Source organism: Gymnoscopelus microlampas (assembly GCF_963454915.1).
Source record: "Gymnoscopelus microlampas genome assembly, chromosome: 6".
In the NCBI taxonomy this organism is placed as follows: Eukaryota; Metazoa; Chordata; class Actinopteri; order Myctophiformes; family Myctophidae; genus Gymnoscopelus; species Gymnoscopelus microlampas.
The window spans coordinates 44,406,640-44,434,083 of NC_139943.1; the positions used below are offsets into that span (position 1 = coordinate 44,406,640).

General features: G+C 39.9%; 4 protein-coding genes across 4 annotated transcripts; 1 reads left to right on the plus strand and 3 right to left on the minus strand.

Annotated features, from left to right (window-relative positions):
- Window positions 1–3,115: 3,115 nt before the first annotated feature.
- rabl2 (RAB, member of RAS oncogene family-like 2) lies at window positions 3,116–10,696 on the minus strand. The gene is made up of 8 exons (XM_084060469.1): window positions 10,123–10,696; window positions 9,605–9,634; window positions 9,167–9,246; window positions 8,875–8,954; window positions 7,468–7,579; window positions 6,075–6,172; window positions 4,640–4,723; window positions 3,116–4,114 (listed from the first exon to the last, which is right to left on the minus strand). The coding sequence occupies exons 1-8, from the start codon at window positions 10,227–10,229 to the stop codon at window positions 4,034–4,036; spliced, it is 672 nt and encodes a 223-aa protein (XP_083916595.1). The 5' UTR covers window positions 10,230–10,696; the 3' UTR covers window positions 3,116–4,033.
- Window positions 10,697–11,595: 899 nt separating this feature from the next.
- trim35-30 (tripartite motif containing 35-30) lies at window positions 11,596–13,092 on the plus strand (the record flags this gene model as incomplete). Its single annotated transcript, XM_084059593.1, has 1 exon — window positions 11,596–13,092. The coding sequence occupies exon 1, from the start codon at window positions 11,674–11,676 to the stop codon at window positions 13,090–13,092; it is 1,419 nt and encodes a 472-aa protein (XP_083915719.1). The 5' UTR covers window positions 11,596–11,673.
- Window positions 13,093–15,893: 2,801 nt separating this feature from the next.
- Window positions 15,894–19,046, minus strand: cimap1b (ciliary microtubule associated protein 1B; the record flags this gene model as incomplete). Its single annotated transcript, XM_084059594.1, has 6 exons — window positions 15,894–15,971; window positions 16,177–16,317; window positions 17,143–17,264; window positions 17,963–18,064; window positions 18,626–18,829; window positions 18,935–19,046. 6 exons carry the CDS (start codon window positions 19,044–19,046, stop codon window positions 15,894–15,896), a joined length of 759 nt encoding a protein of 252 aa, XP_083915720.1.
- A 2,549-nt stretch (window positions 19,047–21,595) lies between these two features.
- Window positions 21,596–27,160, minus strand: LOC311047167 (protein tyrosine phosphatase domain-containing protein 1; the record flags this gene model as incomplete). Its single annotated transcript, XM_084059800.1, has 12 exons — window positions 21,596–21,722; window positions 22,982–23,092; window positions 23,416–23,496; window positions 23,916–24,017; window positions 24,126–24,233; window positions 24,346–24,600; window positions 24,719–24,997; window positions 25,151–25,422; window positions 25,935–26,072; window positions 26,405–26,523; window positions 26,626–26,706; window positions 26,982–27,160. 12 exons carry the CDS (start codon window positions 27,158–27,160, stop codon window positions 21,642–21,644), a joined length of 1,806 nt encoding a protein of 601 aa, XP_083915926.1. The 3' UTR covers window positions 21,596–21,641.
- Window positions 27,161–27,444: the final 284 nt, after the last annotated feature.

The window sequence follows — 27,444 nt, forward strand, 5'->3', positions numbered from 1 at the left end:
TCATGAATACTGCGTCTCAACCCATTGAGCTAACAGATGGCTGACAAGTACAGCCTTCCTGGAAGAGTATAATAATGCATAGTCTTAGATATTTTAGGAATGTTTTACAAAGCATGTTAAACATGAACAAACACATTAACAGACAGTTGTAAATGATGAACTGTCTTCACTTTACTATAGGGCACATAATAACATGTATTAAGGATTTATAGATACTTTAGGAATGTTTAACAAAGCATATGTTAAACATGAACAAGCTACCAATAGCTTGTATATATTATGTAACATCAGTTACAAATGATTTAATAATCATTTACAGATGTATTATACATGTCTTATTCATGAATAGTCATAAAATACCTTTATAGATGATTTGTAACCGTAGTTATAAAGGTTTTAGTAATCATTTACGAATGTCAATAAACAGGTTGTTAATGATTTGTTAATAGTCTACAAACTGCTTATAAACGTTTATAGATGCTTTAGAATGGGTCGTTACAAATGATTTAATAATCTTTTACAGATGTATATAAAATGGCTTATTCATGAATAGTTCACTACTTACTAATACTTTATAAATGATTTGTAACTGTAGTTATAAAGGTTTTAGTAATCATTTACGAATGTCAACAAACAGGTTGTTAATGATTTGTTAATAGTCTACAAACTACTTATAAACGTTTATAAATGCTTTATAACGGGTCATTATTGTAAAGTGCTACCAAGTTCAGAGATTTATAATGGAGGTCGATGGAAGAATTTGGGACCTCAAAAAAACACAAAAAAACACTTTCGCCTAGAAACTCCATTCACAGTTCAACAATTCCACCTTACTGTGGACATGCATGCTTGAGATTTTTTCTTTGAAATCATTTGCAGTTTGGGAGATATTTAACTTTAAGCGCCCCATGCATTGTGGATGCGGCAAAGGGAAACGAGTACAGTCTACTAATCCTACATACTTACTGCTAGTAACCCCATTCATACTTTAAAATGTTCATCTTACTGTGGACATGTTTGCCTGAAAAGGAATCTTTGAAATGTTTAATAGTTTTAGAATTGTACTCCTTTAAAAGTTCAGAGATTTAGAATTGAGGTCGATGGATGAATTTGGGACCTCAAAAAAACACTTTCACCTAGAAACTCCATTCACAGTTCAAAAAATCCACCTCACTGTGGACATGCATGCTTGAGATTTTTTCTTTGAAATCATTTGTAATTTGGGAGATATTTAACTTTAAGCGCCCCATACATTGTGGATGCGGCAAAGGGAAACGAGTACAGTCTACTAATCCTACATACTTACTGCTAGTAACCCCATTCATACTTTAAAATGTTCATCTTACTGTGGACATGTTTGCCTGAAAAGGAATCTTTGAAATGTTTAATAGTTTTAGAATTGTACTCCTTTAAAAGTTCAGAGATTTAGAATGGAGGTCGATGGATGAATTTGGGACCTCAAAAAAACACTTTCACCTAGAAACTCCATTCACAGTTCAAAAAATCCACCTTACTGTGGACATGCATGCTTGAGATTTTTTCTTTGAAATCATTTGTAGTTTGGGATATATTTAACTTTAAGCGCCCCATGCATTGTGGATGCGGCAAAGGGAAACGAGTACAGGCTACTAATCCTACATACTTACTGCTAGTAACCCCATTCATACTTTAAAATGTTCATCTTACTGTGGACATGTTTGCCTGAAAAGGAATCTTTGAAATGTTTAATAGTTTTAGAATTGTACTCCTTTAAAAGTTCAGAGATTTAGAATGGAGGTCGATGGACGAATTTGGGACCTCAAAAAAACACTTTCACCTAGAAACTCCATTCACAGTTCAAACAATCCACCTTACTGTGGAAATGCATGCTTGAGATTTTTTCTTTGAAATCATTTGTAGTTTGGGAGATATTTAACTTTAAGCGCCCCATGCATTGTGGATGCGGCAAAGGGAAACGAGTACAGGCTACTAATCCTACATACTTACTGCTAGTAACCCCATTCATACTTTAAAATGTTCATCTTACTGTGGACATGTTTGCCTGAAAAGGAATCTTTGAAATGTTTAATAGTTTTAGAATTGTACTCCTTTAAAAGTTCAGAGATTTAGAATGGAGGTCGATGGACAAATTTGGGACCTCAAAAAAACACTTTCACCCAGAAACTCCATTCACAGTTCAAAAAATCCACCTTACTGTGAACATGCATGCTTGAGATTTTTTCTTTGAAATCATTTGTAGTTTGGGAGATATTAAACTTTAAGCGCCCCATGCATTGTCAATGCGGCAATGGACATTTAAACTTTTACCTGGGGCTATTACCTTTATCTAATATTGTAGTGAATACCACACAAGTTAACAGACTACGTCAGCAAGAGATGGCATCCCCATCACTGGACCGCATTAGGGAGTCCTGGTGTAATGATATGGGACTTGAAATCCCTGATATTTCCTGGCAGCTGGCAATTAAAAGAATACATAACTAACATAAGTCATCTGTCTGCATCAGACATGGACTACTTCAATTCAAAGTGTTTCATAGGTTACACTTCTCTAAGAGCAGACTTGCTGAGATTTACCCTAATGTTGACCCGACTTGCTCCAGGTGCCATCAAGCTCCAGCCACTCTCTACCATATGTTCTGGTCACGCCCATCATTATCACAATTTTGGCTTTCTGTTTTTGAGACCTTTTCTTTTATCTGTGACAAAGAGTTCTGCCCTAACCCCTTGGTTGCAGTCTTTGGTGTGGTCCCTAGTGAAGTGACTGTTTCTGGCGCCCAGTCTGATGCTGTGGCCTTCTCCTCTTTATTGGCTCGACGCCTTATCTTGCTCAATTGGAAATCAGCCAGTCCTCCATCGCATCGACGCTGGGTCGGAGATGTGATGGCTCATCTAAAAATTGAGAAGATGAAATATTCCACCAGGGGTTCTGTTGAGAAATTTTACAGGGTTTGGCAGCCATTTCTGGATTATTTTGATAAAAAAATCCCGGCTGGGGACACCTAGGTATGGGACGGTGAACTAATAATTTGACAATTCTTGTATGGCAAGTGACAATCTGTATGAGAACAACATGTTTTTTGTTTGTTTTTTATTTAATTCTCCTTTCTGTAATAGGCCCCAGGTTGCCTGTATACAATGTAGTAAGTAATGAACACTCACACAGGTTCACAAAGGGAGATATATATATATATATATATATATATATATATATACACATACATGCACATACATACATACTCTCACACACACACACACATACACACACACATAAATGTTGTTTCCATGTCACATTCACTAATAAGAGAAAACATTGTAGCTGTACAATAGTGCCAATACAACAATAGCAGCCCACAAGTGTGGTATTTTACTGTCAATGCACTCATCGGTAGACACTGATCAAAACAAAAAGCCCCCCCAAAAAAACGTAGCAAAGAGAGTTCACGTTCACAGATTCCCTTCACTTTGTGTGCAACATCACATTCTATAATCACAGCACACAAATAAAATCACTGCTTTTGCACACTTTGGTCAACGTTTAACCTCCCTTCCGTAGATAATAGTAGATATATTATAAACCTGAAGTGCAGGCCACAGAAGTGCAGTTGAATGTAGAACTGGGTGCATTTCAGAGACTAACACAGTTTATAATTGTATAACCAGATAAACTCTGCTGCTAGCTTCAACATTTAAGGAAGCAGTGAGAGAAAATGTGACTAGCAATTTATTTTTTCTAAAATTACCCATTTACCTCACATTCTCCCCTGGCAGAGTTGAGGTGAAACAGTTTAAATAATAAGCCACGTAAAGGGAGGTAATGGTCAAAACCAAACAGAAATTACACAAACGCAATGTGTTATCATCCATAAGTCAACCACGGAGAATCAGAGAATTCCACTGACGTAGAGTCCCAAGTTTATGTGCACAACATTGGCTTAACCAAAAGCTATCCTCAGCCTTCTGTCAAGTACAGCGATGAGGATCAACATGTCCATCATGTGATGACAGACCCAGTGATGAGTGGGTCACATACTCAAATTAAGTCTGGACTCTCTGTCTTCAGTTCATCATTAGCTGTCTCGGAGTCCTCTTCCTTCTTCTCCAGCTCAAAGTTCTACAAGATGGGCACAAAAGGCAACATCGAATCAAATTCATACACGCACATGTGGTTTCAAGTCAAAAACGTATCTGTAGTTTACTTTACACAGAGGATTTAATTCATTTATATTTCAGCCACCCAACTTATGTGAAAGCCCTGTTCTGCATTCATTTTCCACGCGAGAGCGAAAACAAAACTGCAGCTCCCAATAGGTCTATCATGCTTCTCACGGTTGAGCGAAGAGAAGAATACATTGACTTGTTAATCCACGTGTTACCATAAAGCGAACATCTTCACCCTACAAAAACAATCATACTAAAATATGATCATATTTACTGTGAGCAAAACGGCAACAGCAGATTAAATACTAATTATGGCATGTCATAAAGGCAAACACTGCATGACTGATGTGCAATTATATTCTGCCGGTAAACAAACCATTAACTCGGTTGCAGTCACAGATAAATAAAACCCCTTCTGTGTGATGAAATGCGCCGTGTCTGATGCCATTTTCGTAATGGGAAGAAGGTAAACGCTTACCTCTAGTTCCTGCATCACCTCATCCATGAAGTCGCTGGGATTTTGTTTGTAGTCCACAGCTCGCTTTATCATGTCTCGGAACATCTATTGTCACAAACAGATTATTGCATTATGTTTAGAATGGGAGCATACATATTCCCTCAAAACTAGTCTCACGTAGCCAGACAGCTATTCCACAATCTCAGAATGCTATATACTGTCTGGAACTACACCTCCCGAAATCCGAGAGAGGAAACTGGCACTTCCGTTCACGAAATTATATTTTAAAATATCTTTACATTTTATGTTTTAATTTCCATTTCTGCTAAGCATCAAGCTATATATACTTAAGATTATTCTGATTTATATTAGGATAAATGTGCGCAACTATAAAGACTAAACGGAAGTGGGGAGGAGGTTTCACATCCGGTTTATATCTTAATCATGATCAGAGCTTCCGAGTCCCAGACTGTATGACCGGAAACATTTGAAAATTGTGGGAGGCAACAGTCTGGCCACGCGAGACTACCTCAAAACTAACACTAATCCCAACCAACTGATAGTGAGTTCAAGCTAAATTAAAGTGACCAGCCTAAAAGTAGAAGCTAATTATGTGTGTATCTTATATGGTCTTTGTCAGTGTAAGAATGTACAAAATATTATACATGAAGACACTTTATAAGAATGTACAAAATATTATACATGAAGACACTTTATAACTAACTATGTATGGTAGTAAATTATAATGTGCTGTTCCGCTGAGCTTATAATGCATTATGACCAGCACTTATAATACTTAATAAACCTTGTTATAAGTTGTTTTGCATAATTCTAAACATTTATGATGAGTTATGAAGTTATGAAGCCTTATAAGTGAGATATAATGCATTATAAATGTGATAATAATGCACTATAGACCCAACCTTTAAGTAAAGTGTTACTGGGTTATTTTACAAACATAGGGCGACCCAATGGAACAGCTTGGAAACTTCAGTCTTCTAATTTGAGGACTTATAAGCACCTAACAAAGTTCTGGTTACTGTAAAAGGTTCCAGTATAATTCAGTAAGTATATTCAATTTAATTTTGGTTGGAAAGGGCTGTTTGTTTCACCATTTCACGATCAATGTTCCGAAATGGAACGCTACACAGAAGGTACTGTTTTCCTTGTGTGCATTCTGAGAAGCATGATTACTCCCCCATGACTCCCGGCGCTGTAAACCCTGGCATTCAGGGAACAAAAAAAGAGCCACCAATATCTGGCAATAGGTATGTGATAGATGGAATGCCACTGGAGAACGGAGACAAATAGGAGGATGAGAGAAAGGGTGATTGAGGTAAGTTGGTGGGAAGTATGTCCTTATGTTTTGCTACGGGTAACCATTAGTCAAACACTGTTCAAAACTGTATGAGAGAGAGAGACAGTGTGAGTGTGTGGAAGATAGCGGAATTCTCACCTTAACTACATTAGTTCCATCAGCAGCTGACACAAAGTAGAAAGGAAGTCCCTGCTTCTTAGCAAAGTTGAAGCTCTTCTGTGTTATCTTGGAATCAGCTGCAAAGACACCAGAAAAACAACACAGAGAACACATCTCCATTTCAAGATATACACAGTGTGAGCAGCACCCAATTCTACAACAACAAGTAACAAGAGATACAAAGTCACACTTCAGTAGACTTAGGATGCTTACTCTGCTTTTCTCTATATCTATATTCACACAAAAGCTCCAATAAAAAACAGCTTGAAAATGCTCTAATAGCCTCACTCACCATTAGAGCCCAACCAATGAAAGATTTTTGCGTCTGATCCTGAATTTTGAGAGTCCTAGACCACCGATTATTGATGTCTTTCTTGACTGATATTTTGTAAAAAGGTTTAACCACTTAAACCCGATTCAAAAATATCCTAAAATAGCTGATCTACAAGTTTACAATGTGTCATGATATTGAACATTCTACATTAAAATTGGCTTAAGCGCGGACCGGTCGGCCAGCGAACCACGTCGTCACCCATGTCACTATAATCTCTCAAGAACAGATTCCGAGCTGCGCTACTGCATCTGTCGGGAGGGCCATTCAGAACGTGTAAACATTGGCCTACAAGTGGGCCGGCCTAAGATCAGGAAGCAAGCCACGCTTTACCCAATCAAATGTAGTGGGCGGGATATACATCTGTGCATTTGCTTTCTAATGTGTTCCCACTGGAAACAAACCCAAACTCATACAACAATGGCGTTCTCGGAGCCGACAACACCATGGAATTTTTTTAACATTTTAACTTGTTCTTCCATTATAGAATCAAGTGGGCTTATAACCAAAACAATCCATGTTCCGTGGGAGAAATATTGTTAGTGTTCCCCACCGGAGGAGTAGTGCTGAGGGCGGACCAAACGGGCCAACATCCTGTTATCAACATTCTATCAACATTATCAACATTCTATCCACAAGTTTCCAGCGGAGAGTGGGCAGTTCCTGTTGTAGGCTATACCTATGCGGTGCCTCCGCCGGATATGTCCCCCACTAGGCCTGTGCATAGGGCCTGTGCCCCAGTAAATTCCCATGGAAACAGGTGGATAGTCAAATTCAAAGAAAAAAAACAGCATAGGGCGCTGTTTTTTGCTTATTTTTGATGACAGGTTCCCAGATTGACGTTACTATGACTCCGCCATAACCTTTTAAGGAGTTCCCAATGCAGCTACGCCCAAATATAAGTGTGTTGTCTAAAATGAATGTTGAAAGTGGTTAAAAATCGGGATACATCGGCTGCACACTTGCCGATAATGATATCATCAAAATAGTCAAATAATTTCCGATATATCGGCCAAACTGATAAATCGCTAAGCTACTCACCATCAATTTTGTTGGCGACCACACAACATGGTATCTCTGGTCTGTACTCTCTCAGTTCCTTGTACCAGTTAGCCAGGTTTTTATAGGTGATCTTCCTTTGGACGTCAAACACCTTAGGAAAACAAATACAAAATGTTTATGTCTGCTTTGAAGACAGCCCAGCAGCTCCACCTGTTGTGTCCACACACTCTCAGTTCTTTAGCTTGCTTCAAGGTTCTATTATTTTAGCTAAAGTGACGACACGTCAAGTTAATGTTTTGGAGGTGCAAACAAAGGTGTTTCTGGCGTGGATTTGGCTTGGACGTCCCATCGTAATTTTTCAGCAGGTATCATGCAGGTCCCTGCATGATACTTAGGCCATAGTTGTGCGCAATGAAATAAACACATATCACTATACGATCCACAAACTCAATGCTGATACTTTTGTGGTTTGCACCAACAAGACAGTAGCGGGCCACACCAAATACCCATATGTGTCTCAAAGAATAAAACCATATTTGTTTGTAATCAGGTTTTATATCTATCCTCTAAAAAGATCCATATTGAATCATTTGTCTGAAATAAGAACAATGTGAGTTCTCTCTATCAGGAACCATACCGTATGTAGTAGCTTTTTTGTCACCATGTATGAAGCAAAGTTACAAACCTTTTTCTGTTACATCATACCTGCCATCTTTCTAGTTTTTTTAGTCCTTTCTACTACATTTGAAGGCTGCTCCTGTTTTGTTGGTTCACGAAACATGTAATTTCTCCAGCCCTAAAAGTATAATTCACCCACAACACACTATACAATCTTTTCAATGCAACCTGGAAACCGCACTCGCTCACTTCAAGGAAAAAAAGAGGTGACAGTGGTCGCATGTGTTCGCCGTCACCTGTCAATCACTGTCAAATCATCTTAAGCGCTAGCCAGGATGTCAGAAGAGGGTTACGCTACTCTGAACAAGAAAACAAGGAATACTTGTAAATATCTATCCAGCTTGGAAGAAGACATCACCTTTTTGTAATCAAGGCACAGATTTTAATATCAGGCACAGAGGGAAGAATGATGTAAGCCAACATGCTAAATGTCAATGGAAATGTAATGAGCATGGGTAACAGCAGTTTGCCATGCAAGATCAACTATAGCAGTATACTCTCCAACAGGAGAGGGCCATGCTTCACACACACACACACACACACACACACACACACACACACACACACACACACACACACACACACACACACACACATACACACACACACACACACACACACACACACACACACACACACACACACACACACACACAGGGGTAGGCCACGTTTTTCACTTTTAAAGGGAGAGTTATGTAGAAAACAGAACAAACTTTGTAAGTCACTCCTCTGGATAAGAGTGTCTGCATAAGTAGGAATGTGTGTTACCATGATACAGGCATGTGCTTTATGGTAGTAGGAAGGATGCATGCTCTGAAACCTCTCCTGGCCAGCAGTGTCCCAGAAATCTGTGGGAGAAATACAATCATGACCTAATTTTCTTTTAAATGGTGGAAATAGCAGATCTACAAAAAAAAAAAGAAAAAAGTACAATTATTTCATTCTGGTTTCTCAGACATTGTAGCAGCATTAATAATAATAATAATAATCACAAAGTGCATAGGTAAATGGTTTATGACAGCTTTACATGCAAATATGATGAAAATAAAGTTATACCGACCAACGATGACAGTCTTGTTTCCTACGGTGGCTGTGTGTTTGTAGAGGGTCAGAGCATATGTTGACAGCTGTTGGGGACGACTGCATTAAGAGTTAAGGCTCTCATCTTTCCATCACAGTTGATCTACTCAGCCAGATCCATTCACTTTTATAACTGCACCAATCAATGGTATAATGACACTAAAATAAAAAAAATATTCCTTTCATCTGTTCAATCCATTCATAAAGTATACTTCTACGAGTTCCATTTATTCAAGCTATTAAAAAATCGATTTGATTGATCATTAAAATAAACATGATCTGAAAATGCACACGCCCCACCCATCTGCTGCTGTGTTAAGTGGTCAGATGGATGGGCCGTGGACGCTTTCAAGATTTTCAAGTGGGCCCTGATCCAGAACAGGTTGGGGACCCCTGGTTCTCACGAGAAAAAGGATACTATCCATCCATGAGGAACCTTTCCATTAACCTGTTAGATGGGGAACAGAAAGGCAGTCGTCGTCAAAGCTAAATACATTTACAGGAAAATACACCCAGGGGGGGAATATCAGAGGCAAATATTGTACTTTTACTCCACTACAAGTATTTGAAAACTATAGTTACTAGTTACTTTGTAGATTTTGATTAATATTATTACAAAACATACATTAACAGCCCTACATACATTTCAGCCATTTGAAAATAGCAGATCTACAAGCTTACAATATGTCGCATTGTGAGCTTGTAGATCGTCTATTTTCAAAAGATTTTTATACATTTGAAAACTTGTGAAATGGGACATTCTGCATAATGAGTAGCCTACTTTCTACTGTTGGTACTAGTTTTACTTATAACTGAGTATTTCTACATTGCAGTACTGATACTTTTTCTTCAGTAAAAAATTTAGTACTTTTTCCACCACTGGTGATACCTGACGTACTGGTAGGTAAACGATCTGCACTGTCAGATTGCACTTACTTGGATTTCCCAACAGCACTGTCTCCTAAACAGATGATCTTCACCTGTTCGTCTGCGTCATATTTCTCCTGGTCCAGTTCAGAGACTTTACTGGGGTCTCCGGCCATCTTCCTTTTCTCTGATAAGGATCAACTTGTTGCCAAGGGGAATCCGTCAGTTGGCCTATTTACCACGAGATTACGCTTTAAATTAGCTTGTCACTGGGACTGGATCAGCAGCTCACATTAACGTTGGATGGGATGGGTTTGGCTTATATGTTCCACCCGTTCGTCACTCAACGCATCGTGGAATGTAGTTCAGATCCATGACCCTATAATCTATTATAGTGACTGATCATCTCTATTTTACCTGTAACACGGGTGGAGTTAGCTAATGTTTGGTTAGCGTCGTGGGTTTTAGCATAACACTCACTGATCCGACATTAAAGTGCAGCGATCAGACAAGCCTCGGTGATCCACCGGAGAGATGTATCTTCATCTATCGCTATCAAAGTTAAGCAAGTCATCGTGTCTCTCGGTCAGGCTAATATTAAACGTTTTCGGGTTTAGGTTGCTCTGTTTTAAACAGCATTGGATTCAAAGGGATTGTATGGTTTCTATGCAACGGGGACGCCTGAAGGACCACCTCTGGCGTTGCCAGGTTTTGCTAAAGAAACAAGCAACCAGGTATAGGAAAACAAGCCCAAAAGAAGCAACTTAGGCCACATGAGCACTCTTGAAATAATTTGGAATATTTGGAATATTTTTTTTTAATATTTGAGAACTGGTTTTAAAAAATGATTTAATTTTTTTTGAAGCAAGCCAAAATAAGCAAGTACGCGTTAGAAACAAGCCCAAAACAAGCCCGCAACCACCAAAATGTAAGCAACTTCACAGAAAAAGAAGCCAAAAGTCGCTCATAATAAGCGGACATGGCAACGCTGACCACCTCTTCATGAACCCTGCTGTCCATAAAGATGCCTGTTTTTAATACAGTTTTTAACTTTGCTCCGCCTCCGTACATACTTTTGCTCAGCGAAGGATTGTTATTGTTGTTATTGCTGTGGCAGTGCAGGGTTTAGAAATTAATTACATATTAATTAAATAACAGTGTGACGCTCACAGGTGTATGACACGCTCTGATCTCGCCGCAAAGCGGCTATAGTTAACTTCAAAAGCATCCTTGGATTGAGAGCAAGGAAAAGAACGAGCATTTCCGCATTCCATTCTTACGATGGGAGTCAACGGCATAGATTAAAATGCTATGGTCAAGGGTGCGTGCGTGATTAGATTAGCCTGGGTAAACCCCTCCCTCCGGAAAACTCTGAAAACAAATGAAAATTAGTTTTCCGGAGGGAGGGGTTTACCCAGGGTATGGTAAAATCACGCTGCCCCATAATCAACGGAATAGGCTGCAGCTGGCTGGAAGGTCATTGATCGTTACCGTGCGTACTTAAACAAGCACTCCCTTCGATGTCGCCTTACAGGTGCAAAGTCCGCGAACAAAACTCACGCCGAGTTAAAAAAAAGGATATATAGTAAATATCAGGAACATTCTCAAGTTGAGAGAGAAATGGCTTCAGTATTGACCCTCCCGATAGAGGATTTAACGTGTCCTGTGTGCTACAACATCTTTAAAGATCCAGTCATCCTCTCCTGCAGTCACAGCTTCTGCAGAGCCTGTTTGAAGCGATACTGGTTGCTGAGACCGCCGCGCGAACCTAAACTATGTCCAGTATGTCGGAGTATCCCCGCAAGAAGTGTACCTCCTTGTAACTTGGCTCTAAAGAACCTTTGCCAGGCCAGGCAGGCCTTCTTGGAGGAGGAAGAGCGGAGAGGAAGGCCTGGGTTTCTCTGCCGTCAGCACGGCGAGAAACGCAAATTATACTGCCTGGAAGACAAAGAGCCTATGTGCGTGGTGTGTCAGAGCTCCAAAAGACATAAAACTCATGAGTGTTGTCCAGTCGATGAAGCTGCCGAGGATTACAAGGAGGAACTTCGGAAAGCGCTTACACCATTGAAGCAGAAGCTGGATGTCTTTATTGAGATTAGAGATAAGTGCAGTAAAACAGAAGCATACATAATGACACAGGCACAGAACACAGAGAAACTGATTAAGGTGGAAATTAAGCGGTTTCACAAGTTACTACAAGAAGAAGAGGAGGCCAGGATTGATGCTCTTAAGGAGGAAGAGGCGCAGAAGAGTCAGTTAATTAAAGCTCAGATTGATGGGCTGAGAAAAGAGATAACAACCCTCGAAGACCAAATCAAAGCCATAGAGCAGGAGCTGAAAGCTGAAGACATTTCTTTTCTGGACAACTACAAGACCACAGTAGAAAGAACCCAGTGCACGCTGCAGGATCCAAAGCTGGCCTCAGAATCACTGATAGATGTGTCCAAACACCTCGGAAACCTGACCTTCAACATTTGGGAAAAGATGAAGGAGTTGGTCTCCTACAGTCCTGTGATCCTGGACCCCAATACTGTCCCACCTCATTTATTACTGTCCAAGGATCTGACCAGTGTGAAAATTGGTACAAGGAGACTGGAGCTTCCTCACAACCCAGAGAGGATGGACCGCAGACTCTGCGTCTTGGGTTCCGAGGGCTTTGACTCAGGAACTCACAGCTGGGACATAGAGGTTGGAGGTGAGAACTACTGGGAAATTGGTGTGATGACAAAACATGGCCAGAGAAATGTAAGGCCACACAATGAATGTTGGATGATTTGGAGTCTAAATGGTAAATACCTGGCTGGGGCACCCATGCCTGAAGCACCCACTAATGTTAAAGTCAGCCACAAACCCCAGAGGATCAGAATACAGCTGGACTGGGGCATAGGGGAGCTGTCTTTCTCTGATTGTGATAGAAACGAACATCTTCACACCTTCATACACAGGTTTACGGACAGGCTCTTTCCTTTCATTAGCAGTGACAGTGCCTTCCACACAGTCAGGGTGATGCCAGTTGATGTGTCTGTAAAGGTAGGCTAGGAGCTGCACGCTGCAGGATCCAAAGCTTTTCTCAGAATCACTGATTAATGTGGCCAAACACCTCGGAAACCTGGCCTTCAATATCTGGGAAAAGATGAAGGTGGTGGTCCCCTGTAGTCCTTGGACCCCAATACTGGCCCACCTCATTTAACTGTCTAAAATGGGTCAAGTTGGAGCTGTTGACAAAATGGCTCGCAGAGAAACGGATTGGAACTGGATCATTACAAAACTGATAAGAATTAAGCTTTCTAGAACAACACAAGTAAACATAATGTCCTAAGGAAATGTTAGTTACTGCTTTATCTATTTTATGTTATAGAACTGAACCAACCCCCTATTTCATTCCAATAAGGCATGTCATTTGAGTTAGTAATGCAACACTGTGTTGTACTGCTATACTGTAATATAATTTGAATGTTGTGGTGGTGGAAGAATTGCCTTGTTTTATTATTTCTCCCAAATTCTGTTCTGTTTAAAAAAGTTGATTTGTGAGGGGGGAAAATACATTGATGCCATTTTGCAATTTGCCATGTTTCTAATTGAATGGTAACTGGAAATATACGCTTTCTAGAATAACACAAGTAAACATAATCTCATTAAGGGAATGTTTCTGTTACTGCTTTATCTATTTAATGTTATAGAACTGAACCAAAACCCTATTTCATTCCAATAATACATGTCATTTGAGTTGATACTTGATAGTAATGCAACACTGTGTTGTACCGTTATACTGTAATATAATTTGAATGTTGGTGGTGGAAGAATTACCTTGTTTAATTATTTCTCCCAAATTCTGTTCTGTTTAAAAAAAAAGTTGATTTGTGAGGGGGGAAAATACAGTGATGCCATTTTGCTATTTGCCATGTTTCTGATTGAATGGTAACCGGAACTATAACAATCATATGCCTACCGCACCGTTTTCTAACAGTTAATTCAGGAACAGTTTAGAATGTGCAGAATCCTCATTGTAGTTCAGGTTGTAGTTGACCTTGACAGTCTGTAATGACAGGAGAACTGGGACTTGAAATTGTAATCTTTGAAAATTGACTTGTTGAATAACTGGATAGGATTGAAAATGAGGGGTTCTCCCTAAAATGTTTAACATTTGAATAAACATTCAAGTCATAAAGTGTCACTGTCTTTGATGAGTTACTAGCAGTGTGGACATGATTACAGTTGTAAAAGAGCATCAATATTACATCTGTTTATACATTTTATATTTTTGTTTTTTTATCCTCTGAAGCAGTAAAACTGAGCAGCGGATCTGTAGAAGTTAGTCTCTCATACAGTCACAAATACATTACAATTAAAAGTTGTGTTAACATCTTTACTATTCTTAGATTAGTGTTTGTCATTAAATGTTTTGATGAATTGAATACACAGGACCCAATGGAAACAAGCCATAGTGATTTCTTGGGTTTAATCCTTTTAGCATCCTTTTGTATTCAATCAATCAACACATACATTATTATATAAATATATTATTAGGGAACTAAACACGTAGTGCAGTGGTTTTACCTTAACAGTTTGCAAAAAAAAGCACAGAGGTACAGTTCCATACAAAATAATGCCAAAAGGATAAACCCAAGAAAGCACTTTGGCTTGTTTCCATAGGGGTCCTCTGTATTCAATTAATCGTCGAAACAATTAAAGACAAACAACAATATATAATATGCAAAAACATCATATAAATGAGTATTAATCAAAAAGAAAAACCTTGTGTATAATTGTATGGGTGGTTTAAGAAGTATTTTTTTCATATATTGACAGATCTAATTTTCGGGCAGTGTAATAAAATAGAATACATGACGGCACCCATAAAGCTACCACTGGTGCAATGCTATCACATATTTTCCCTGGACTCTGGACATGTATAGCTTGACAAAAATCACTATGAGCATTATCCCCCTCAGATGGTACTACTACACAGACTATAAAGATCACATTTGAAATAATACTCATGAGAACCTCAGAGCCAAATATGGAGCCATAAGCTGACCGATATTTAAGTTAAAGATGGTTTATTCCAAGAAGCCTCATGAGAGAGCTTTCTCTGAGCTCCACAGGAGCGACAGGCATAATTATACAGACATTATCTCTGGAGGTACTTCCCATATTACATACGTCATTGGTAAAATTCTGCACATCATTGATCAAACTGACGGAAGTGTGCGTCTCATGCCGGAAGCCTGCGTCATCATCCCATATACAAGACATTAAGCCAAGACCAGGAGGTGGCCAACGACATCTCTTGGCCACCTATAAGTGACAGCATACACTAAAATTAATTTTCATCCAACAATGACGAAACAATTCTATAATAACTCTTCAGACATACAAATGAAAAAGTACAAAATACATATTTATCAGACCGACACAATCCTCAAAATGTATCTAGGGCCCAATAATTCATTTTGCATCAAGGCATTGCAGAGCCATGGCTGTAGTGTCTATCTAATTAAATATGACAACAGCAAACAATTAACTGATGTATAAAATCTTGATTCTTTGAATTATAGCCTGTGCCCACGAGTATTGACTGAGGTGTCACAAATCCCAGAAATAATTGACTTCCAAGTAAAAATATAGCCGATGTAGGTTCACAGGTGACAAAAAGGACCATCATAAGAAAGGAACAGAGTATGAATTTAATTCCTTAGTGCAGTAAAAAATGAGGGAAGACAAATTTATGCTCCGTCGCATGACGTGGTACAACGTTGTAGGTTGGCTATTTTTGACGTGCGACACCATTGTGCGATGAAGTATGAATCGGGCTTCAAAGCGCTCGTTCTACCACATCCTCAAAGGAAAGGTGCAACATACTGTGAATGGCGCACTCCAAAGGTGAAGCTAGGTGCTTTGACTTTTGTGAAAGTCACCTAAAAACATAAAAGAGTCAGTTAGTGAATGAAGAATAACACTGAAAATACTGTGAAATGGAGACAAAAAATATGTCCACATTCTTCAAAGAACCAAGTGTGTCCTTTCACCCAGTGTATTGCAGAGACCATTTTATATCTTAATTATTTTATTATTTATTTATTTTGTTTTATAAAGTGAATACTGTATGCTGAAATGTCTCACCTGCTCAGGGTGGTGTGAGCCAGGGCCAGGTTTTCTTGTGCCGTCACCAGGCATAATGTTGCGTCCTGTCATGCTGTAGTGGGGAGGCTTATATTTGTAGATGCAAGGGTCCACCACTTCGTACGTCCCAGGACCAGGGGTCTGGAGGACAACATAAAGTGCACAAAAGAGAGTTTCAGCACAATTTCCGTTGCCACATTTTGTCAGCTTCTAGTTAGTTTTGTTAGGAAGCTTGTTTATTTATGTTGCATTGGTCCTTCACAGGTACTTGATTGCAACTTTAACCTAAAAGAAAACCCTTCATCATCAAGTGTAACACCTGTGAAAAGTTGAATAAATAATCAAACAGCTCAAAAGTTATGTAGACAAATTTATGTTGACTGAAACTATGTGTGTTACAAATTAATAATCTAAATTAAAATGGGACATTAAACATAATGAACCAAACATTTTGTTAGCTGCAGTGATTATCTTTAAGGTTATTCTTAAATGGTAATCATCTTGTAAAACTGATGTGGCGGTATTACATGTCAGTATCATGTCAGTAACATCAGTATCATGGTCAGTATCATGGCAGTATCATGGCAGTATCATGGCAGTATCATTTCAGTATATCATGTCAGTATCTTGGTCAGTATCATTTCAGTATATCATGTCAGTATCTTGGTCAGTATCATTTCAGTATATCATGTCAGTATCATATCACAGCCCTGTCAAAGGGATGCCAGGCCCTGTCACAGGGACATCACAGCTCTGTCACAAAGACAGGGAGCTCTACAAGTTACTACTTCCGGACAGTATTGCAACGGTTAAATCATGCAACGTCCCTCATATCACACTTAGTTAATAGTATTCAATAGTAGTAGTCATCCAGTTTAAGATGAATTATTTGTCTGTACCAAAGTAAGCATTCTATATGCAAAAGATACACTCTTTTACACAAATTATTTTTGGTTGTGTAACAACCTTTTGCAAGTCCTCATTGAAGCTGCCAATCTTGTTGCGGCCACATAGAGTATAGTTGGGAGCAGTGGTCTTGATCACAGTTCTGGGGCCGAGCACGGCAGGCAACAGGTAGGCAGCAGGGCCTTGGAGAGAAATGAGAAATGAGAAGTGTAAATTAAGCAGTGTCCCACACCACAGCACAGTATTTTGTGTCATGTAATAATAATCCCATCAAAAACTAGAATAATGTAAGCCTAACGTCCAATTCACACCAGCAGCGGTAGCAATTTTCTGTTAAATGGGTGAGTACAAAATAGCCTGGAAACCAGACGAAACGTCTGAAACGTCCATGTCACTTTCATATCGCTGCTTTTAGGCATAAACCCTATATCAGCATATTGTAACTTTTTATGTATACTTTTGAATCTGAATCCTGCAAAGTAACAGTTTTAGACAAATGAGGTTTCCACCCGACAGCAACGATATGTCCGCCTAGTCCACGTTTATGTCAGACCACAGCACGCTTCTAGCTGGCTGCTGCTTTGTCTTGATGCAGAGCAGCAGCAAAAAAGTTGAACACTTCTCAGCTTTGCTGGCTCCACCTCCTATCGCAGCAGGGTCGCTCCTAGCCACAGACAATACATGGAACCGTGATGCTTTCTTAGAACGTAAAAGGGGAATAGGCCTACCGCTGCTGGTTCAGTGTAAAGCCTAATTTACACTTTGTTGCACAACTGTGTCACTTGCGAAAATAGCTATTTTTGGAAAATGTGACGCATTTCTGTTGAGCGATACGTATAATGAACTATAAATGAGCCCTACAGTGAAACTCTGTAATTACCTGGTGTTTGGTCATTGTGAAACTCCTTGGTTCTGCCAGATATAGAGTAAGCAGGAGCACAGTGGTAAACTGATTTTCCAGATTGGTCTGTGGAGTAGCAGTCTAAAACACCAGACAAAATATCAGTCAACTTAGATTGTGCAACACTGTATGAACAATGTGTTTTAAAGACCAAAATGTAAATTAAGTTATATTGTATTAACATACTCTACCATACAGATTGGACAAAATTACATTTTATTCATTTAAAAAAAGTTACATAGTGAGGCTTCAACACAAGAGATTTTACTGTGTTCTCTCTTCACACAAGGAGCACAGAACATGTGCCCTTTCAAAATGGACCAGTTCTGGAGAACCGCTCATCAACAACTTCACACTCAATACTGCACTTCCTTATAGTCAGCAATACACCAGCCAAGTGTTGAGTCGATCGGATCAATGGCTCTCAAGATATGTGAAGGACAGCGCACACGCACACACACACGCACACACACACACACACACACACGGAATATATAGATATATAGTCACTACAAGGACGTAGAAACCAGTAAGTAGCCTACTTTTGAAGTTTTCTTGGTGTAATTTATGTGTGAAACCGCACAGTGCTGAAAATACAGCCTTTTCTAAACCAATTTATGAGGACATTTTCTTTCTTTTAACCTGGTCCAGGGGTCTGGAACAGGTGCGGGTCCCGGGTGCGACCATAGAGTGAGTATGCAGGGGTACCATCTCGGCCGACCCTGGTGACGTTGGAAGGGACCAGATATCTTGGTCCAGGGGAGCAGTCAGATCTGAGTTGGCAATGCCGTGTCCCAAAACTGAATGCTGGCAATTTCTGTTTTGTGGGGTCGTGAAAGTTAATACCTGTAGGAAGAGGACAGGTAGAGTACTGTATTACAGCAGAATACCGCAGGTTTTATATTAAAGAATAAAAATGATTACATTGTGTACATTGGTACATTTGGCTACCTGTAGCCCCAGGTAGGGCATATTTTGGCCCTGGGCTGCTGTAGAGAGCTGCTATGGGGCCTCTGGGCGTGTGGGGCCTCCAGGAACCAACCCACATATTAGTGACTGACATAACTAGAAAGATAGAGTTAGAGGGAGAGAGCACATGCATTGCACATCATATTGTTTAATTTGGCTTGGCTATCCCTGATTGGATTTTCCAGGATTTCATCAAACAAGAAGACAGCATGTAAAACAAAGTAGCAGGCTTAGTTCAAACATAGACTAGCTAGATATCCCATTATGCATGTTGTAGTAAATTCATCTCTTAAGAGATCTCTCTTTGTTTTTGTTTTTTTTGTTTTTTTTAGCAAATGGGTTCCCAGATTGGTTACTGTGCCCCTCAGCAGTCCTAACGGCCAATGTTTATCGCGTTTGAATAATAACATATTTTCGATGAATTCACGACCTACTGTAACCTTGGATCACAAGACGGTCATCTGTCATGACCGTCTTGGATGATCTTAAAATAGTGTTTGCACTTTCTCCCTTTTTAGTCAGTACATCTACATAAACGTTCAGTTTTCAAATATAAAGTGCTTAACCCATGGCCACGGATGTTACAATTATGTACGGCCCCTCAAAAGTACCTGTATCTTCTGTTTTGTTCAATAAAAAGTATTTTAATCCGATTGGTGGCTATTTTCTCATAGTTATAATGTATCAGAGACAGAGTGCAATATACCTCCCAACCGATAGGGTCACGTAGTTGAAAGCATATGGAGAAATACGGAGAAAATGGCCACCAATCGGATTAAAATGCTTTCTATTGAAAAATACGAAAGATACGGGTACTTCTGAGAACCCGTGCATAATTGTAACATCCGTGGCCATGCGGTAAGCACTTTATATTTGAAATATTTGAAAAAGAAAGAAAGTGCAAACTGCAAACACTATTTTGAAGATCATCCATGACTGACATGTATCAGGGCTACCACCAACAGAAACCGTGTCCACCAAGTGCAAAAAACGAAAAAATCGGTGATTGCCAGCGCGTCCACTTCAGTCCTAATCTGAACTGAAGTTATTATATATTCACACGAATTCCATAATGCTGGTCTTTGATCGGATAGTTTAGTTACTTACCGGTATTATTGTGAAGAGTGTCCTCCTATAGGTGCATGCTGTTCAGTGTGAATGAACTTAGATTGTTTAAGACTTGTCAAATTCACTATGACAACGTTTCCATGGTGATGGTCGTACTGCACCCACTTCTAAACAACGCTGAAGAAGAAGGCCTAACCCTGCTGGAAAAACTACTCAAATGTTTTACTTAAGTAAAAGTATCAATACTGATTGATTGATTGATTGATTGATTGATTGATTGATTGATTGATTGATTGATTGATTTTATTGAATATTTTATTAGACAGACATGTAAAAACTGCAATGTTATGTAGAATGTAGAAATGTAGAAATACTTTGTTACAAATAAAAGTCCAGCATTTAAAATGTACTTTACTTGAGTAAAAGTCAAAATACACTTTAAAGTAAAGGTAAAAGTAGGCTACTCATCATTATGCAGGTCCCATTTCACAAGTTTTCAAGTGTATAAAATGTAGAAAAATCCTTTGAAAACAGCCGATCTACAAGCTCACAACGGGTCGCAAAGCGATGCCTTGTGATCAGCTATTTTCAAATTGCCAAAGTATATATATAGGTCTGAAGTGGTGTCGTAATAATAATTCAAATCTACAAAGAAACTAGGAACAAAAGTTTTCAAATAATTAGAGTAAAAGTACAATATTTGCCTTTGAGATGTAGTGGAGTAAAATGATTGAAAATTTAAAATACTCCAGTAAAGTAAAAGTACCTCAAAACTGTACATACTGTACTTGGTTACTTTCCACCACTGGGAGAAGACATATGGTGTGAACTTTAAAAAAAAACTTTTTATTGAAATGTCCACAGTCAATTCACTCAAATAATACACAAAGCACAGAAAACACACACAAAAGCACACAGTGAAGTGTAGGCTAGTAAGGATAATGTACTGACCTCTGGGCCTATCCCTATCTTGAGAGTACCATAGATAGGCTAGGCTTAGTAGTCACAGGTTTGAGCTACATATCATGGTAGGCTATTAGTAGGCTAATGCTGCAGAACCAAAATGTAGAAAAGAATCATCTGAAAAACTGTATTAATTAGGCTATTAATGGTAGATCAAGATTATATTATTCGTTTTTCTAATCTATCAACCTTACATTTGCTTATCTAGTCACCTGTCAGCAGGCCAGAGTGAAACGTAAAATACTGCAATTGTTTTGTTTTGTTTTGTATTGTTTTGTTGCAGATGTTGGAAACCTTTTGTGCTGTATGGCATACACCCTGACCCAACTGAACATCCTCACTCCCTTGTCTGTTTATTTCCACTGTCAGTACAACCAGTGTTTCCTAAACAATGAGCCAGGAACCATTTCGGGGACATAGACCAAACTGGTTAATTAATAATGTATTTTTTACAAGTTTGGGTCCCAGGGATTCACCAGATTTCTCTTTTGGGTCTTTGAGTGAAAAAGTTTGGGAACCCCATAGCCTATAAAACTGAAACAATAAAAGGAAACATCCTTTGATCTGTGGTCTTCCATAAATATCCTTTGATCTGTGGTCTTCCATGGGATATGGCAGTGACAGTGACAGTGTGGTTGCAGGCTCTGGTGAGAGAAGTCTAGTTGTGGAGTGTGTATCTGAAGCAGCTCTTGAAGATCTTCATCAAAGCTGTCAGGCTTTCTATTTCCTCTTGATGGTGCTAATGGATTAACAGAGAAACAGGCCTAGATATTAGATAGTTTATACATTATGACTTCTTCTTCTATACTCTTATTACTGTAGGTGTCTATTGAGTCTATGCCCAACATATGCACACATGACATGCTGTATGCCTGAACACACCGACACACGCACAGACATCATGCATTCAAGCACAGACACAGACATACTGTTGTGTACACTGACAAGATTCCCCAATTGTGACCTAAGCAAACTTTGTTCTCAAACTTTGGCATGTCAAATGAATATGTTTTTGGCTGCGGACCCCCATCCGTAAATATTTTGTGCCAGGGATTTTCAAAAATATTACAAGTTCTTGAGCTTGTAGATAGGGTTAAAGGTTTCATGACATTAAAACTCTTTGTCATGGTCCTTAAAACGTGTATAAAAAGTTTTAACTGAAAATTCCACTCCAGGTGTTTTTCTCTCACATTTCTAAAGCCTTTTCAACCGCATTGAAAAAAGGAAATCTTTGCCTGCGGGTGTCCCCATAGACATATAAAGGTAGACGCCTCCTGGCGTCTACCTTTATATGTACCTTTATCCGCTTCTGGGGGGCAAGCTGGAAACTTATGTGTGCGTCACAGAAGGGGGCGTTCAGTAGGCCAATCAGAGGCAGGTGGGGGCGGGACAACTAGATTCTGACAAGTCCTAGAAAAGACGCGCTGTGGTTGGCCAGTAGTCAACACGCTGTGATTGGCCAGTGCCCGTTCCCCCCGGAAATATGGTGGCCACCATACCAAGCATGTCGCTCCAACGAACTGCAGAGGCCAATGAGGTATCTAGGTTTCTATATCTGTGGGTGTCCCTGTTGAGGAATTTGCCTGTCAATCATCGCCTCTGCTCCGCCCCCTCCCAAAGGAAAGGATAGGGGAGGGGAGGGGCGAGGAGGAGAGTGGGCGGGATTAATGGCCTGTGACTTCACTCTCCAAGGGGCAATCACAGATTACTTTTCAGCCTAATTATTCAGAAAACCCCAGACCACAGAAAATCCACTGAATGTTCAAAGTTCATTTTTTTGGGGTGTAATTGAGGTCATAAAACCCCCCAAAAAACATAAACAATTAAAAAAGTGAAAATGAATGTCATAGAACCTGCTCTATTTGATGCTCTATTTATACATTTTGCTGGGGACCCCCTGGAACCCCCTCAAGGACCCCTTGGGGTCCCCGGACCCCACTTTGAGAACCACCGACCTACAGTAAGCAAGCGCACACACACACGCACACAAACACTTACCCTGGTAAGTGCCCGCATCATACGTTGCAGCACTGCATCCTCTTTATGTGGGCATAGGCTGGTTACCATACCCACACAGCTCAACAGACATGAGATGGTGTGGCGCTGAGACTGAAATAACACAAATAGAGTACCGTAGTCAATCTTGGAAATCAGTAATGTGCTTCAGCACAGGAGCTTAACCACATGAAACCTAGCATTTGGCAAAAATAATAGCAGTTCTGCAAGTTCAGAATGCTTGTTGATCAGAACGATTGTGAGCTTGTAATCAGCAATTTTCGCCCCCCCGGGTTATCAAAGTATATTATGGTTTAATTGGTAAAATAGTGAACAATTCTGCCATTTTGTCTGGCTTCCACCTAAACATAAAATCGTTGTTGATGTACAGTATTCTGAGTACTCTGGAAGATGGAAAGAAGAATGTTCTCCTATACCTTCTTAAGCACATTGAGAGGGTACGGGTGGTTAGTTGCAGAAATCAACATTTCTATGTCTTCTGCTCTCAAAACAGGCTCCTGTGGAAGAAGAGAGGAAAGAGTGAGATGCTGGAGAAAATAACAAAGGCAACCGTAAATATGTCATATAGGTCATTATTTTATTTGGGGTTTCCTTTAAATGGCTTACTAGCAGTATATCTATTTAACCACTTAAACCCCAGCATCCATATTGTGGGGAAAGCTTTTGCTGAAAATAGCAGATCGACAAGCTCATAACGCATCACGTTGTGGCTATTTTCAGCGAAAATCTGAATCTTGAAAACCTGAATCTTTATTTAAATAGTCAAAGACTGGAGAATGAGGTTAAACCATAGGTCAACATCAGGGGACCATAATAGCCCTGATGCATGCAGGACCCTCAGGAGAACTGAAGGGTCCTGTATCAAGGCCAGGGCTAGGGTGTCTCCAGTGGATGTTTGTTCTTCATTCATTCACACCTTAAGTTTCTCTAGCCATGTCCACAGCAGATAGGTTAGAACCTGAGGTTCTGTCTCTGTGACCAGCAAAGCCCATCCACATTCACTGCTGTTCATCTCCTCCTGTTGAAACAATATAGCGCTTGAGAGTTCAGGCTTTTAAAATGGAGATGGAAAATAATTTACAGTGAATATATGTTATAAGACAAATAGTTGTTACAGGTTATGTACCTGCAACAAAGCAGTCTTTTGTAGAATAGTTTCTCCTGGTGGGTCCGTCTCTGCCATTGCCTTGGCAATAGAAAGGGCCAGTAATGTCGGTCCTAGATTTGGCTTTTGCTATGGATAGCAAGAACCAGAATCCCAAATGAAAATCTTTTTTTGCACATTGTTGACAACACAGTCCTTATTCATTGAATGTATTTCTTGACAAAACTAGGCTTAAAGTTACCTCAAGCGTGGAGTTGAATTTGGAGAAGGCTGGCTTTTTAGCTGTGGTCTTTGTCCTCTTAACACGGTTGGTGTTTACACTGCCATCTGCTGGCTTTGTAGGTGTGAGAGCTTCCTTTTTACTAGCCTGGTGGGTGGCTGAAGAGGAGATGACACAGGGACTGACAGGTCTCAAATCAGCTCTTATTAGGTCCTGTCCACACCAATCTCTTTTATTTCCCATGACTGGTATACAGTACGCCCCCGGTTCCAGAAGCTATAGGAGCCAAAGTAAAAAAGAAAGGGGATTTAAAAAATGTTTTCACTCATTTCACTCACAAGAAAGAGTTATTGATGTCTGGGTGTGTAAACTGAGTGACGTTTGCCTTGTTTACTGCGGTGCTGCTGAGGTCAGAGTCACTGTAGCTGCGCTTGTACACATCTCCCTTCCTCTCCAGAAACCCCACTGGCTTGTCCCAGGAGGACACGGACCCCGAGCGCAACCTCTCTACCTCCGTCAACAGTGACAGGTACTGTTTGGAAACCAGGGTCTCCCTGACGGTCTGGCCCAGGATCCGTATTCCTGATCTCCTCTCCAACTCAGCATGCATCTCTGGTGGGGCGGTGAGGCCCAGGGCCAGGCAAGACAGACGCACACATAGAAGGTACACCACCTAGTAAGACCATTAAACATGTTTAAGTTAACCACTTAACCCCAGTAAACTTTTTTGTACGTTAAACACTTATTTTTTTAAAGAGCTTACATTAGTAGTAGTCGTAGCAGCATATAGGCTACATATTTAACCTATTGAAAGCTGATAGATAACCTTAGGTGTGTGTCTGAGGATGCGCAATTCCTGCCCATGCATCAACAGTGTCTGGCGGTTCAGGTAGTGTTGCAGGGTAAAGGGAGCCCCGTGTCGTAAGTTGATGTCTGGGTACTGGGTTAGCTGTGTGACCAGCAGGCGGGAAAATTCAAACACCTGACTGATCTGAGCCCGGGTCTGGATGGAACGAGGCCTTTTAATACGAACATAGTGGACGGCCTCAGTGGCGCTGATGCGCAGGGTGTAGACTAGATAACACGCTATCAGAACACCTGCAGAGAAGCCAGAAGGACAAGGATAAGATCTAAAACTCAAATAGGTTAATGTGTGAGGCAGTGTGTGCCCTTTTATATCATTGTTTCTCTTTGTATTACTGTGTCTGTGCTGCAGGGCTGCATCTACGTTTTGGACATAGGACGGTACTGCAGTACAGACTTAATTTAGACTAAAACGTACTACATTTAAAGACTACATTTAAATTGAATTTTGTCTACATTTTTGATTGTTCACACTTCAGGATAAATGTACATAAAGTCATACTGTTCATAATATGTTATCTAGTATACATACTATTCATATGATCTAATCTAGCATTTGTTCATATGATATATTTTCTTGTATATATACTATTCATACTATTTATATTATCTAGTATACATTACATAATGTTCAAATTATATATGATCTACTCAATACAGTACTGTTCATATTATCTAGTATGCACACTGTTCATGATATATTATCTATGTATACTGTATATTATGAATGACATGTAAATTCCTACCAGTTCTACCCAGGCCTGCATGGCAGTGTATAGCCACTTTTCCCTCCTTAACGGCGAACGCCAGGACCTTCACTCCATCAATCAAGTTAACAAGAGAGGACACACCAAAATCTGGCATCCCAAAGTTGTAAAAGTAAACTGCAAATTAACACAAACACACACATACAAAAACACTGTTATTCAATTCAATGAATTCAGTATTTCAGTATTACAGAAATACATATAAATAGGAATCAGGAATAAACAGAATCAGGATATATATACACACACACACACACACACACACACACACACACACACACACACACACACACACACACACACACACACACACACACACACACACACACACACACACACACACACACACACACACACGGCAATGTAAAGGTAAACTATAGTGTTATGGTACACTACAATGTCATATAATGTGAAGCCTACAACAGCACAGTGCATTTCTATGTTCTTACTGTCATTATCCATGAAGACCTGTGGAGAGTAGGTGAAGCCACTTTCAGGGTCTTGCATAGGGCCACAGTGAAGATGCTCTCCAGGGAGCTGCATGTTGATAATGCTTTTGATCTTCAACCTACAGGGAAAATAGGGCCACACACATTATGAAGAAGAAGATTGTCTACAGTCGTGCATGCATTCTCACATACATGCACAAACGGCAAGTAGTGGTGATTACCTGCGAAACTGCTCTATGATGTTGAACTTCTCAATCAGATGAGTGGAGGGTCGCGTCATGGCAACAATGTCGTCTGTCACCCTAGGATGGGAACAAATTTGTTAGATTAACATTCATATTAAAATGACAAGTAAATAACTACAGAAATGTACAGTACAACAAGGTCTGTTTGGAGATAAGGGGTAGGTATACAAATAGTGGCAAGAAGAAGAAGAGTAGAACTGAAGAGGTATGCGCAAGTTCACGTTGATTAAGTAAAGACAAGATGATATATATATATATATATATATGTTGGCATTGGACAGTAGTCTGCATCACATGCTGACACTCAACAAACTGCTGCCAAACAGTCTCACCATGAAGAGAAGAGGCCTAGGACTGCCTGCTGGTTGGCTCTCCAACGGGCAGGGCTTTCATAGCGACAGTCCATTCCTCTACAAGCCAGCGCACAGAGGAACTTGTGTGGGATGGCTTTGACCAGATTCTCCCTGGCTTGAGAGTAGTAGGGCCGAGGCACCGGTAAGGGCAGGGTCATTATGGGTATCGTTCAACGCTGTCCCAGATCAGTCTGATACTGCACTGTGGCGTGCTCTGGATGTGGACACGGTACGAACAGTGGAACACCGATTGTTTTTAACAGTATGTGTGGTGCAAGCTGTGAGCCTGTTGAAGCGTCCGAAAGAACTGCTGGGAGATTATGTTCCAAATGGGCCACATCACACGGCACATTCATTCCATCACCCACTATGTATGAAGATCGTTTAAAATGGTACCGCTGAAATGAAATTGGCAACTGTTAGTCATAAGGTAGATTCTGCC